This window comes from Musca vetustissima, unplaced genomic scaffold, assembly GCF_032173495.1.
Source record: "Musca vetustissima isolate MV318-11 ecotype Yass unplaced genomic scaffold, APGP_CSIRO_Mvet_v1 utg10043, whole genome shotgun sequence".
NCBI lineage: Eukaryota > Metazoa > Arthropoda > Insecta > Diptera > Muscidae > Musca > Musca vetustissima.
The window spans coordinates 1-16514 of record NW_026872583.1 but is presented as its reverse complement, the minus strand read 5'-3'; the positions used below and the strand labels follow the sequence as shown (position 1 = coordinate 16514).

Below are 16514 nucleotides of genomic sequence, written 5' to 3'. Positions count from 1 at the left end.
AGAAAACTTTTCAAGGACAATCCAAGGGCATGGATTTTTTAAAGAAAACATTTCAAGAACTATCGAAAGGCGTGGATTTTTTAAAGAAAACATTTCAAGAACAAACACAAGGCATTGATTTAAAATAAAATATTCAAGGATTTACCAAAGACGTGGATTTAAAAAAAAATCAAGGATTAACCAAAGGCGTGAATTTTTTTATAGAAAAAATTTCAAGGATTAACCAAAGGCGTGGATTTTTTATAGAAATTTTTTCAAGGCGTGGATTTTTTTATAAAAACCTTTTTAAGGCGTGGATTTTTTTATAGAAAAATTTTAAAGGCGTGGATTTTTTTATAGAAAAATTTTAAAGGCGTGGATTTTTTTATAGAAAAAATTTCAAGGATTAACCAAAGGCGTGGATTTTTTTATAGAAAAATTTTAAAGGCGTGGATTTTTTTATAGAAAAATTTTAAAGGCGTGGATTTTTTTATAGAAAAATTTTAAAGGCGTGGATTTTTTTATAGAAAAAATTTCAAGGATTAACCAAAGGCGTCGATTTTTTTATAGAAAAATTTTAAAGGATTAACCAAAGGCGTGGATTTTTTTATAGAAAAAATTTCAAGGATTAACCAAAGGCGTGGATTTTTTTATAGAAAAAATTTCAAGGATTAACCAAAGGCGTGGATTTTTTTATAGAAACAAATTCAAGGATTAACCAAAGGCGTAGATTTTTTAAAGAAAAATTTTCATGGACTATCCAAAGTCGTGGATTTTTTAAAGAAAAATTTTCAAAGATTAAACAAAGGCATGGATTTAAAAAAAAATTCAAGGATTAACCAAAGGCGTGGATTTTTTGATAGAAAAAATTTCAAGGATTAACCAAAGGCGTGGTTATTTTTATAGAAAAATTTCAAGGATTAACCAAAGGCGTGGATATTTTTATAGAAAAAATTTCAAGGATTAACCAAAGGCGTGTTTTTTTATAGAAAAAATTTCAAGGATTAACCAAGGGCGTGGATTTTTTGATAGAAACATTTTCAAGGATTAACCAAAGGCGTGGATTTTTTTATAGAAAAAATTTCAAGGATTAACCAAAGGCGTGGATTTTTTTATAGAAAAAATTTCAAGGAATAACCAAAGGCGTGGATTTTTTTATAGAAAAAATTTCAAGGATTAACCAAAAGCGTGGATTTTTTTAAAAAGAAGAAGAAATTTTAATTAGACTATTAAAAAAATTTTAGTTGCTCAATTTTACACCAATTAAAGTCCCATTATTATAGCAGAATATAATTCCTTTAGTTATTCATATCAGTCCTTTCCTCCACTCTCCTCTCTCTCTCTTTTTAAAGTCAACCTCAAAAGTAAAACACATACACACAAAAACATTAAACAATAAAATATCAATGAAAATTCCATGAAACTGTCCGCTGATGTTCAAACCAAAATGTCACACAATGCCATCATTTGGTTTGACACGAACATTGCAACTTAATAGATACAGTCAGACAACGATTTTTGTGTCAATACCAATGTTGATGTTTTTGTTATTTTTTTATTCGTATCCATTCGCAGTCAGGTTTTTTGTTCGGAAATGTAACAAAAGGTACAAAAAAATAAATAATCAAATTTGTTAAGGTAACTCTTAACACAATGGACACTGTGTATACAACAGCAGCAACAACGATAGCAACAACATGTTAATATTTAAAATGGAAATACATTTTGCAATACAATTGAACATGGTCACACAGAATCACAGAATCCGAAAGTAAAGATGGTTAGCCAGACGCACTACGAGACAGAACTGCAGTACAAAACGAACAGAGACAATGTGGCTTTTTCCCCATTCACCATCAGATAGACTGTCATTTTCGATTATTTTCAACATTTTCGAACATTGAGACTACAACCAGAATGGGAAAGAGGAAAAATATGTAAAAGATTGTATTGTGGAGAAGAAAAAAATATATTTATATGTTGGTAACAATAATATTGGTTGCTACAACAATACATATATAACATGAATCAATACAGAAAATAAAAGGGTTATTAGAGAGAGGGTGAATTTTTACACCCCTATATATATATATATATATATATCTTTGTGCATATGTATGCCGGATAACAGGCAAAAATAATCGAGATAGAATGGTTCCTTTTGTACCATAGAATCACTTTCTATCGATATGCATGCTTTTGCCGTCCGTCTGTCCATGTTAATTTGTAAACAATGTACAGATCGAATTTATGATCCGAATTTGGAATTGGATGAAATTTGGCACAGCTCATTTGTTTGGCCCAAGGACGAACCCTATTGAAATTGGGAAAAAACGGGTCAGATTTAGATATAGCTCCCATATATATTTTCGTCCGATTTAAGGTAAATGGTGTACCAAAGTCCCTATATATCTTTTGATTTGCACAAAATTTGGCACAGCGTACTGAATTAGGTCTAGAATGATGTGTGAAAAGTTTCGTGAAAATCGGTTCAAATTTAGATAAAGCTCCCATATATAGATTCCCCCGATTTTAGGTAAATAGTCCACTAAAGTTCGATTCTTTCGATTTGCACGAAATTTAGCACAGCGATATGAATTAGGTCTAGAATGATGTATGCAAAGTTTCGTGAAAATTGGTTCAGATTTAGATATAGCTCCCATATATATCTCCGTCCGATTTAAGGTAAATTGTGTACCAAAGTCCCTATATATCTTTCGATTTGCACAAAATTTGGCATGGCATACCGAATTAGGTCTAGAATGATGTGTACAAAGTTTCGTGAAAATCGTTTCAGATTTAGATATAGCTCTCATATATATTTTCAACCGATTATAGGTAATTGGACCCTATATATCTTTCGAATTGCACGAAATTTAGCATAGTGTACTGAAATGCGTCTATAATAATGTGTGCTAAGTTTCATGAAAATCGGTTCAGATTTAGATAAAGCTCCCATATATTTTCGTCCGATTTTAGGTAAATTGTGTACCAAAGTCCCTATATATCTTTCGATTTGCACAAAATTTGGCATGGCATACCGAATTAGGTCTAGAATGATGTGTACAAAGTTTCGTTAAAATTGGTTCAGATTTAGATATAGCTCCCATATATATCTCCGTCCGATTTAAGGTAAATTGTGTACCAAAGTCCCTATATATCTTTTGATTTGCACGAAATTTAGCACAGCGTTATGAATTAGGTCTAGAATGATGTATGCAAAGTTTCGTGAAAATTGGTTCAGATTTAGATATAGCTCCCATATATATCTCCGTCCGATTTAAGGTAAATTGTGTACCAAAGTCCCTATATATCTTTTGATTTGCACAAAATTTGGCACAGCGTACTGAATTAGGTCTAGAATGATGTGTGAAAAGTTTCGTGAAAATCGGTTCAAATTTAGATATAGCTCCCATATATAGATTCCCCCGATTTTAGGTAAATAGTCCACTAAAGTTCGATTCTTTCGATTTGCACGAATTTGGCATAGCGTAATGAATAAGGTCTAGGATGGTGTGTGTTAAATTTAAAAATTTGTAGATTTATATAGTCCCATATATATTTACGTCCGATTTAAGGTAAATTGTGTACCAAAGTCCCTATATATCTTTCGATTTGCACAAAATTTGGCATGGCATACCGAATTAGGTCTAGAATGATGTGTACAAAGTTTCGTGAAAATCGTTTCAGATGTAGATATAGCTCTCATATATATTTTCAACCGATTATAGGTAATTGGACCCTATATATCTTTCGAATTGCACGAAATTTGGCATATTGTACTGAAATGCGTCTATAATAATGTGTGCTAAGTTTCATGAAAATCGGTTCAGATTTAGATAAAGCTCCCATATATTTTCGTCCGATTTTAGGTAAATGGTGCACCAAAGTCCCTGGAAATATTTTCATTTGCACGTATTTTGGCATAGCGTACAGTATTAAGTCTAGAATGATGTGTGCAAAGTTCCGTGAAAATCGGTTCAGATTTAGATATAGCTCCCATATATATTTTCGTCCGATTAAAGGTAAATTGTGTACCAATGTCACTACATATCTTTCGATTTGCCCGAATTTTGGTATAGGGTACTGAATTAAGTCTAGAATGATGTTGTTAATTTTCGTGAAAAGATCCATAGCTAGGCCGATTGACACAGCGTACTGAAGTAATATAAATTAGTATCTGGCAAGTTTCTCTGAAATCGGTTCAGATATAGATATATAACAAACACGTGACGTATGTTAGGATACATATGTAGAATATACTCAAAGTGGTGAAGGGTATCATATAGTCGGTCCAGTCCGACTTTACTACTTTTTTTTACTGGTTATACCTTTCATTACACTGCGGTGCAGGTATTATGTTTTTGTTCATATACTTGTAACATGCAAACGGTTCATATTTGGATATAGATCTTATATATTTTTTTCGTCCGCTTTCAGGTTAATGATGCACCAAAGAGTCTAGGTTTGGCATTTTGATACACAATTCTGTACAATGAACTGAAGTTAGTATAGCCTAACGTGTCTCAAGTTTTATTGAAATCTGTTCAGAATAAAATACACCTCTCACATATTTTTCCGATTAACAAACATGGGACTCCAAATCCGCCCAAATGAAATTAAATTTATCATAGATTGCAGAATGGCATTTGTATGAATCGATTTAATTCGGGTTACATACTAAAGATCACATATTTTAGTTCGTTCAGTTTCATGTCAATGGTACTTTAAAAATATGACGAATCTTATGATGCATCTGTTGAAGTCGTAAGCAATTGGAAAAGTTTCCACACCCTTCCAATGAATTCACACAAGAAAATCTGTCACTGAGTGATGGAATATATGTCTTGGGAATACCTCAGGCTAAGAAAATTGGTCCGCAATTCCGCATAATAAAATGTTCATATCTAAATTCACCACATATCTGTTTCAGTTATACTCTCCCCACAATAAAAAATTGCACTCTCTTTTTGCATATCCCTTTTGTAAGATATGCAAATATTGAACTCAAAAAACAAAGGAAACATGTGTAACCACATTGTGTGTTGATGGTATTGGCAACATTTATTAATATCCTTTGGTTAATATTTGCAATGAACGTGTATACACGTTTTTTATTTAGCTTTCATTTATTAATAAAGCACCTTTATTTGCTAGTATTAAATAAGGTTAATATGTACATTTCCTGAAAAATTTAAAATGTTGATTTTGAGTTACACATGCTCGGTATTTTGGCAATTTTAGACAGATTTTCCAACCGAATTAACTGTATTTTGGTAATTTGCCTTCTAAGTCAATAACTCATATCCGTACTAAAAATTATGAATTTTGATCCAAGATTCAGTATAGACACCATATAAGGTTCTCCCCAATACTCGGCATTTTGGTGAATTAATTTGGGTTTCCAACCGAACTGGCTGTAATTTGGTTTTTATTTTTTACCTAACTTTAAGGGTAGTCCTCATAATATGGTGCCCTCTAATGTGGGGATTTTGACTCGATTCTCAATAAATTGGCTGTGATTTGATATTTTGAGTTTTGAAAAATCATAATATAGACTAGCTTTTTCTACCGAGACTGTAATTTGGCTGTTTGTATTCTCATCGGTTGTCAAATCACACTAGCAAAAAATAACAGTATTGATCTCCGTTTTATTATAGCTCCATATAACTGTAGCCCCTCTATAATATATTTTGAGAATTCCATCGATATTTTTTCACGTATTTTGCAGCCCCAAAAGTTAGTAACGCCGCGAAATATTGGTCCTAATTTGTAAACACGATACAGGTGTGTCCCGTCCGTCCGTCTGTCCATTATAACTTGTAAACAGTTATGGACCAATCTTCACGAAATTTTGCATGTAGGATGGGTTCTGGCCAGTGAAGACCCCTATTGTTTTTGGGAAAGATCGGAAAATATTTAGGGGATGAAATGGACCAAATACTAAATTTGACATATGCCCGAGAAGTTGATAGTATATCCAAGAGGAGTTGTTGGCCTTCAAATTGATACCAATTATATGGCTGTATGTACTCCGATGCGGGAGTTATACGTAATTAAGTAAAGGTGACTATGTGCATATTATTACTATTACTCCATTAGAGGACGGAAATGTCGCGCTGATCGCTTTGAAATTGTACATGAAGTTCCGATTATGGTCAAGGACGACGCTTATAGTTTTCGGTGAACTTGAGATTTCATTCAGGGGGTGCAATGAACCGAAAACTTTAATTTTGTCAGATTTTCTAGTCGCTCTGGAGGCAAATATTATATGCAGAACATCACATATTTTACAATTGACCAAATACTTAGAGCGGCTGTTTAGATGATGATCGGTCAATTTTCCGAGGGTCAAATCAACCAAAACCTAAAGTGACCAATTTTTTATTTTATGGCGTAAAAATTCACTTCAAGAAAAAACATTTTGGAAAATATGCAAGACTTAGAAAAAGGAGCTGTTGATCTATAATCGGTAAAAAGGGTGCAAATATCACGAAATATTGCCCAGGCTCTGAATATAGAACAGCCGAAAGTGTACTTTTCGTGGTAGTTGTGTAGGGTATCATATGGTCGGCCCCGTCCGACTATACTGCTCCGCTCACTGGATTTTTATCTATAAACTGGTACCCACTCATTTTAATAATTTGTAGGATTTCAGACAAGTTTTTACTGAAGTTTTTACCATATTTATTGCATTGAATACAAAATGTTCTTCTGTCTTAAAATTTGAAATACAAGTTTTTACAATTTTTCTCACAGTATAATAAGAAAAAAACATAAAGTTTAAACTTGTGTATTTGAAACAAATACAAAAACAAACATTTGCATGTATTAATGTGGACAGCCCTGGTATAAAAGTAGTTGGAACTTCATATATAGATATTTTTATGACCATTTTCCAAATGAAGCTGTTATATTTTAATATAACGACACAGCCTCCATACAGCGGACGCTCGTCGTTTTCAGCATGTTTCAACCTAAGTGTCTGTCGTTGGGTATTTAATTTTCTTCTAGCGGCAATTTATCATTGTACGAGTTCAGGTATTTTGAATGCTATATGGAGGGTATACAACAATTCTAATCTGCTAAATAGGCAACTAGATTGTTATACCATTTGTTTACATCATCGGGCTATAAAAGGTTTAATTGCCCTTAGACCGGATCCACTTAATTCTTAAGCACACAAGCTTTCAATTGCACCTTCGATCATGTAGCTCATCTCGAAAGAGAAATAAAACACATTCATCGCCCTAAAACGGCATAAAACTCAAAAATTCAGCTTTAGTCCGGCTGGGATTAGAAACCTGGTTTTCCGGCGTCTCAGCGTCCAAAGACACCACCATATCTTCCTAAGGTTGCACAATTTGCAGTTGTATACCATAGAAGAAAAGCTATTGTAGGTTGTATGAAAAAAAACCGTGCCTACAAGAAAAATCTGCTCTGAAAAGGGTTGTTCTGGTGTGATGTCAAATGTCCGAACCTTGACACGGTTGAATTTTATTCGGAGATGCAATTTCGCAACAATATTCGACAGTTTGTAAACAAACAAAATGATCGTGTTTACTTGCCAAAGAGATCAGCTGAAAATGTGCACCTTCGGTTGGCCATCAGAACTCAAGCGCCGGCCATGGTGATGGTGTGGGCCGCCATAACAGCCGATGGTAACACTACGCTCGTATAATCGACCGTGGCCGAATATTCTCGCGAAAATATTTTGGAGGGTGCATTAAAGTCTTGGACACGCAAACATTTTGGCCGCAGACCTTGGACATTCCAACAGGACTCAGCACCATCGCACTCAAATTTCGTGCAAATAGGGACTTTGGTGCGCCATTTACATTAAATCGGACGGAAATACATATGGGAGCTTTATATAAATCTGAACCGATTTTCACTTAGCACACTTCATTGTAGACTTGATACAATACGCTACGCCCAAATTCGTGCAAATCTAAAGATTTACATGGACTTTGGACGAAACTTAACACCCATCATTCTAGACTTAACTCAGTACTCTATGTCAAATTTCGTGCAAATCGAAAGATATATAGGGACTTTGGTGCACCATTTACATTAAATCGGACGAACATATTTATGTATGTTTACAATTTACGGACAGACGAACGGACGGACATGCATAAATCGACTCAAAAAGTGAGTCTATGCATATTCTCAAAAGGAACCATGGGTCTATCTCGATTAACTGTTGCCTGTTACAAACAAATGCACAAATCCATAATAACCTGTACCACAGTGGGGTGAAGGGTAAACATACCAATATCGATTATCGTCTTTGGCGACCTAAATTTTTATAAGCGACATGTTTGTGGAATATTTGGAGGTCAAAAAATGTTGTCTTTGCGGTTCAAGGAACTAGAATGAAAACAATCCACAAGTCTTGAGGATGTGGATTTGATTTACTGAAGGCCTGTCATCCCCAAATTAATCTGCAATATCTGCAAACAAACATATAAAGGACTTTCGTTCATGCACATAGGTGAATTTGTCCTTCTGGATTCATAATATACTCGCCAAGGGCTTTCATCCCAATAATGAGTATTGCACCCTCAGACGATTTGTGTGTCACAGTTTTATTAACATCTTATTTATATATTTAAGTTTCCTTAATATAATAATACACTATATATTACAATTAAAATGTTTAATAAAATATAATTTACTACTTTCAGGACCAAGTTTTTGGGGCCTTATAAATCCACAATGGAATATGTGCAACAAAGGTAGACGACAGTCGCCCATCGATATTGTACCAGATAAATTATTGTTCGATCCGTTCCTGCGACCACTGCATATAGACAAACATAAGGTAAGATGATGTGGAATATAAATGTACTAAGAAAACCAGTGAGTGGAGCAGTATAGTCGGACGGGCGGACGACCATATGATACCCTACACAACTTCCACGAAAGTCTAACTTTCCGTGAGTTTGTGTTCTGAGCTTGAGCAATATTCCGCGATATTTGTACCCTCTTGACGGACTAGAGGTAAACAAATATTACTAATATTTAGCACAGCCTTTCTAATTACTTGTCCAGATTCCCTTCCCCCTTTTGTTTTGTAAAGTTCGGCTATCAATTGTGGCCTATAGATCAACTCCAAATTACACAAAATATTAAGTTTTCGGTCCAATTTATCCCAAAACTATTATCTGATCATCATCAAATTATAAGCGTTGTCCTTGACCATAACTGGGACCTCATGAAACATTTCAAAACGAACAGCGCTACATTTCCGCCATCCAGTGTGGTAATGGGTTACTAAATAATGTCTGAATACGTAAGCACCTGTAAATATTTATGTGTAACTCCCACATCCGGGTACATACGACAATATAATTGGTATCGATTTAAAGGTCAACCACTCCTCTGCGATATACTATCAACATTTTGGGTCTATGTCCTTCAGGAGTAAATATATACGGTATAGAATACAAATTTTGTAATTTTTAACACAAAAGGCAGGGTCCATTTGCCCCGCTAAATATTAATCGAACTTTATCAAAACAGGCATGCTTATTCTTTGGCCCTATCCCCTTCTCCCTGTAAAAATTCGCAATGTTTGGGCCATAATTGCGGCTTCTGGAGCGACCAGAAAAACGGACAAATATTTAGTATTTGGTCCATTTCATCCCCTAAATATTAACCGATATTTACCACAAACAATAGGGGTCTTCATTGGCCCGAACTCATCCTACATGCAAAATTTCGTGAAGATTGGTCCATAACTGTAGCCTGTATCGTGTTTACAAATTATAATGGACAGACGGACACACATGTCTAGATCGACTCAGCTAGTCGAGATACGATGATTGGCATACTTAAAGGTGGGTCTAGGACCAATATTTCGCGGCGTTACAAACTTTTGGGGCTGCACAAAGCTATAATACCCTGACAACATAGTTGTGTAGGGTATAAAAATGCAATGCCTTAACCCTTTGAGGCCCAATGTTGCCCACAGGCAACAAAGTGTTTTAGAGCTTATATTTAATACGCTGCTAGTATATGTATATTATTTGGATTACATATGTTAAGAGCTGATTATGGACGACACCTATCAAAAGAAACATATAAAAAAATTAAATTTTTGGAAAAGTTATAAGCATTTCAATATATAGATGAGTGCAAAATGTGTGCAGTACCAATTAGCGTATACAGTACAAATTATTCAGATTGCTTCGTATTTGAAATGTACGGATTGTGTCCTCCAAATTGTTGTTGAGCCTTGTAAAAAAGAACCTATAGAATAATTAAAAGTGATTTTTTCGTCGATATTGCATTTGCTTTACTTGATATTGGACTTTTATTTTTCAGAAAGAAGGTACTGTGTCTCCCGAATGCAAGGATGTAGCGACATCAACTTTTGTGCATATCCTATTTAGGATAGATGCATTAAATCTGTGCACAGAAAATAGTTTTATAGTCACGGAAAAAAATTCGGGGCTCAAAGGGTTAATTATTTCGAAAATCTATTTTCAATTACACAAAGAATTTACTGAATATTTAAATTATTATTATAAACATATTATTTTTATAATCATAAACATCAATTCACCATTTTCAGGTTTCTGGTACACTACACAATACCGGACAATCGTTAGTATTTCGCGTGGACAAAGATACGAAGCAGCATGTGAATATCTCCGGTGGTCCATTGGCATATAAATATCAATTCGAAGAAATATATATACATTACGGTACCCAGGATACACGTGGTTCGGAGCACTATGTACAAGGTTATAGTTTTCCAGGGGAGGTAAGTAATGCCACAAAGGTTTCCTCTTGTCATTTATGTGAAATTAATTTATTGAAAATGTTTTCATTGATGCATTTTTTTTCGTTTGTTTGTTTGTGAGTTGAGTGAGTATTCATGTGCAAATTGCTGATTTTTTACTCTCTTTCTCTTTTTTGTAGATACAAATTTATGGCTTTAACAAGGAATTGTATCATAATATGTCCGAAGCACAGCACAAATCCCAAGGCATTGTCGGCCTTTCGCTAATGGTACAAATTGGTGAAACGCCAAATCCAGAATTGCGCATCATAACGAGCACATTCAACAAAGTGGTTTTTCGAGGTGAGTAGGCTGTTGATGCTGGCTAAAATATGTGGCAGGATTTTGATTTTTTTGTTTGTTTGTCGGTTGGTTGGTTTGTGACTACAAAATACTTGGCTATTAACAGTCATCCGGCATACTTTGCCACCTACAACCACAATGGCACACTCACGCAGCCACCAACGAACACACACACATATACATACACATAACATTGCTTATTTCAGTGACTTTTCCAAAACCACTCACGTCGACATCGTTGAGATTGACATCGACATGGTTGGTGTGATGATTGTTAAAAATTTAATAATCTAGGTCAACATTGATGGTGTTGTTGTTGTTCACTTTGTTGTACTAGCATTGTTATTATTGTTGTTGTTTTTGTACACAACATAATTTAATAGGAGTTCGTATGTAGGTGTGTGTGTGCGCGCGTCGTTTTTGTCTTCACCATCAAACCTCCAACTGCATGTTGCATGTTATCGTCGTTTTCCGTAACTTTTGTTGAATGTCGAGTGTCAGCCGTAAACAGGTGTCAAATATTATGACATTAACAAGACTTTATATTTCCGGTCATTTAAACATCGCCATAGATTTTTATATATATTAATGATGACCTCAATTTTGTACAACGAAGAGTGGGAGCAAATGAGAAATCACTAAATTGGGTGCAATTTAATGTAGAATGGAAATGGAAAGTGGGTTAGGGAAAGTATTCCATTGTTGGCATTCGGCATTTTCTCAAGAACGTTGAGCCCATTCAATTTGCAACTGCATTTCTTTGTAAGTGCAGAAATTATTGAAATGCGATTTTGTAATATTAACAATAGCTAATTAGAATTTCAAGGGAAATCCGAAACTAGAAATATTATATTTTATTAAAGCAAAGGCTGTGATTTCGTTTTCACAATTAAGTTGAGTTGGAAGGTTTAAAGGTCAGAGGGAAATAATATAAGAATTTTCCACGAAAATTTTAAAATATTTGCTCTGCTAAATCGATTTTTGGGCTATGCTATTATGAGTAAACTCAATTGAACTCAAGTCGTGACGCTATATTTTCGGCATGTTGAAGTCCCTAGCCAAGGCTTTCAGTGTGTCTTTAATGCATTTAATTGTCGCAGAGCATTAGATATCTACTAGCATGCGATTAAAAATAAGGGAATTTGAATGCATATCACGCGATAGATTTTAAAACAAGCCTATATTAATTATTGTTTTACACCCTCCATCATAATGTGGTTATATCCGTCATCATATCGGAACTAACTGCTGTAAGGGCCGTGTTCGAATAATAATAAGACCACATCCTGCAGACAAGTCCAACACGTAGGTCCAGAGATAATTATTGGGAGAAAAGGAGAGAGGACAAACGTATCTTAAAAAAAAGATGAAAGAAAAGGAAAAAATAAGAGCGTGAGATAATTGAGATGTTACAGTCAGAAAGAAGTGTGAAAATTTTCCTATCCTGTAGAGATGAAGAGGGAAACCTGGTGACAGATACAGGATTTGGAAGGATCATTTGCAAAGCTTCTGGTATCAACTAGTCGCGGCGAAGAAAATACCCAAGAACCGTTAAGAGATGACGGTAACAAGTGTATAACACCTAGCCAAGATGAGGTCAGAATATCAACTAATCGGATGAAGAATAATAAACCAGCAGATGCCAATGAGTTACCAGCCGAACTATTCAAAACCGATGTTCAAATGGTAATAATGAGTATGCGTAAGCTGATAAGTACAATTTGGCTAGAGGAATGCATGCCCAATGATTGGAACCTCAGCATCTTGTGTCCCGTGCCAAAAAAGGAGACAAGACTATATGTTCCAACTATATAGTCTCCTTCCCATCATATATAAAGTGCTATCCATCGTCCTGACATTATTGGACCATACTAATGCGGCTTTAGGCCTGGCAAATTCACCATTTACCAGTTTTCCACACTGCGCCAAATCATGGATAAGACACACAAAAAATATATTCACACATTCCTCCTATAAAGGCGCATTCCTCCTATAAAGGCGTATTCGACAGACCAAACCGCTCAGAGGTACGTTTGGCATTCCTGCAAAATGAATACGGCTCAGTTAGTTATCAGGATCAGGAAAAGTCGACAAGGACCTTTCAGAGCCCTTCAATACCGAATAAGGGTTCAGACAAGGTGACAGCCCCTCGTGTGATCTTTTTATCATCCTGCTGGAAAAGGAGAAAATCACAAATAACATCTTATATTGAGATTCAGAGAAGGATAGCGTAGACCAACACATTCTAGTATGGTCAAGGTAAGCAATTAGAAACAAGGCCACCTCTCGCCAGACCAAAGTCACACGCTATGGGGCGTTGATACTACCCGTGCTGTTGTATGGATCTGATGCATGGGTACTTGCGCAAAGAGATGAGACAGTTCTTGGAGTATTTGAGAAAAAAGTCTCTGAAAGACCCACGAGCCGATCTGGGTCTGGTTCACGTTGACAGTGAATATCAGCGTCGACGGTGAATATAGCGAATGAACTAGAAGCTATGCTATATATAAACTGCAATCGACATAGTCAGACGTATGGAGCTACAGCGACTATGCTGGCTAGGCCATGTACTGCCAATGGATGAGGAATATAAATGGTATTCTACTGATGGTTCACGAGGAACGGGAAGGCCACGTATTCGATGGAAAGATCAAGTGCAGGATGGCATCAAAGCAGTGTCTTTCAAACTGGAAAACGTGCGCACAAGTTTGGCTTATGGAACAAATGGTCTGTCCCGAGCCAGCTAAGAAAGTAAAGTCCACTTTTTAAGGTAGTCCAAATCTTGTGATGCCTCTTAAATTAAGTAGCAAATTATCCTGCTCTACTTTTTACTTTCTGGTCAGTACCGGTTATTATTCGTGATTTCGTTGTCATTGGTTGAGACCCAATTTTCCTACTACGATTTATGTAAAAGTATCAAACAATTAAAGTTATGTCCACCTCATGATGGTGCGTATAGAAAAATCGTCCCGGCTGAACTAAAAGAGGTTTTTACTTGTTCTATATTTCGAAATGAGCTGTAATGCCGGGTTTTGGGGTTTTGGGAGGCTGACATACTTCTATGTGTGAAACTATTAATAAAAGTCCGCATTTTCGTATAGCCCTCATATTAAGGTCCCACCAAACGAAAAGGCTCTAATTTGGCAACACGGGGGTTTAGAGGTTGACATACATCTGCGCAGAAAATGATCATGATAAGTCCTGTTATGACATAGCCCCAAATAAAGGTCTCGCCTAATTTTCAATATTTTGAGGGGTTTAACCGAAGTTTTCAAACGAAAAGGTTCTGACTTTACATTTCTGGATTTTGAAGGAAGCCATATAAAGGCCCCGCCTAATTTTGAAAAGAAAATATTTAAATATACCGAATAATGTTTGGTATTTTAATGGGGTTGAGCCGTTAAGCCTCTAAATTTGGCATTTCGGGGATTTGAAGGTTGGAATATATCTGTGCAGAAAATTATGTTAATTGGGTTGTGTTTTGACATAGCTCTCATATAAAGGAACCATCAAATATTCGGCATTTTGATATCTGCAATTGCTCACCAACGGGATTATTTTTTTGTTCTTCGAATTTTTGGAAACTGACCTATTTATAAGTAGAAATTTTTGTGATATAGACCACAAAAAAGGTCACGCCCTTTTTCAATATTTTGTAGGTTTTAACCGCATCTTTCAAATAACTCGTCCTACTTTGGTATTCCGAGTTCGTGGAAACTGACATTTTTAGGCAATTTTCAGTATATGTTAACTTTTGACGTATCAAAAGTTCGGTTGGGTCCACGTCTTTACTTCATAAAAATTTGTATGTCAGACACATATATATGCTGTACCACATATTCTATATACAATTTATCTCACAGTAATATCGGTTTTATACCTATAAGTTTTTTTACCAGTATTAGACAATATTTAGATACCAGTACGACTGGCTGACTGCTTGGTACCATAGTTTTCGAAGGGAGTAACCGTTTTGATACCAAATTCCAAATATCACAATAAAAGGGCCGATGGATCTACTCCCTTCGAACTACAAACGATCCCACTGTTCAAACAGCAATGTTTTGACCCTCAAATAATACGAATATATATTTTATCGATTCAGTATAAATTTCGTGGTACTTAGTTCATGAAAATGAAAAAGAAAAAGGAGCACAGAGGCTCGATATAGGAGTAGGATATGTTTTTTAAAAAAGTCCCTTTTTCGGTCCATTTCATACCCTAAATATTAGCCGATCAACAACAAAAGGGGTATTCTTTTGGCCGAACAGATCCTACATGACCCATAACTGTGGCCTATATCGTGTTTACAAATTATAATGGACAGACGGACGGAACACATGTCTAGATGGAATCAGCTAGTCTAGATATGACAATCGGTATACAAAAAGGTGGGTCTAGGACCAATATTACAATCTCTTGGGGCTACACAAAGCTATAATACCCTTACGACATAGTTGTGTAGCGTATATAAATATAAAATATTGAAGTACCCGCTCAGACCTTTTTATCGAAGATGAATTATGACCCCTCAATAAGTCCAAATACAATATTTCATAAAATGACATTTTCCACTTTCCTGACTATACTAGTCATACCCAACGTATTTCTCTTTAAATACGAAATCTGTTCGATAAAAAATATTTTGTAAATTAATTCCTCAATCCTTCAGAAATTGTAAAATAGTTACATAAGGTGTCGACCTCTCTGTCACATATTTACAATTTGTACTCCGTGACTTCCCTCATAAAGGAAACATAATAGACCTTTAAACATGTCATGCACTTTCCCTAAGTCAAGAAATAAAATCGAGAATATTTGTTTTCACCCAAAAACACACAACCACACGTACACTCCCTCACTCTTCGACTTACAATTCTAACAAAATTATAAATGTCTAGCAACTACAAGTCATATTCATGTTTCATGAATATCCTTTTCCTTTCTATACACCAAAAAGGAGGTAAAGAAACCTACGTTTCCAAAACTATGCTAGCATAACTTGCAGCGGTTCACGTACATGGAGCTGCAGTTAACTGAAGTTCCTCGCAAAGAAAAAAGAGGAACGTTATGGATATTGGTTTGGCTTTCGCCAAAAGCCGTTGATATCGTCATTGCCACCACTATTAACGGTAATAAAAATATTTCAAAATATTACACGTAATGCTGGTATGTTTTCCCGACTCACACCCTCTTCATGGTTTTGGTGACTATGAAGAAAGAGAAAATAAGTTTTCTGGGATAAGTTTGCCGGGCTCACATTTTCGTTTGCACCAACACCAGTCTAGTATAGACGTCTGCTTTTTTCTTCTCCCCATCTTTGTCGTTTTGCTGTCGGGTTGTTTTTTTTTCACAATTTGTTTGCGGCTTATAATGTTTGCAAATTTGAAGCATAATTTTGCATGCAACAGCCGACCAGGTCTAACAGTAATTGCCTACT

At 35.5% G+C, this 16514-nt stretch overlaps 1 protein-coding gene across 1 annotated transcript in view; it reads left to right on the top strand.

The window, feature by feature from the left end:
• The window catches only part of LOC133330790 (carbonic anhydrase-related protein 10), a gene marked incomplete at its 3' end in the record, with an annotated part of 57543 nt that extends 46469 nt beyond the window's left edge, over positions 1-11074 (top strand). The window contains exons 3-5 of the mRNA XM_061539232.1: positions 8670-8806; positions 10562-10753; positions 10912-11074. Of these exons, the coding sequence (XP_061395216.1) occupies positions 8670-8806; positions 10562-10753; positions 10912-11074 (492 nt within the window). The remainder of the gene's footprint in view (positions 1-8669; positions 8807-10561; positions 10754-10911) is intronic.
• Positions 11075-16514: the final 5440 nt, after the last annotated feature.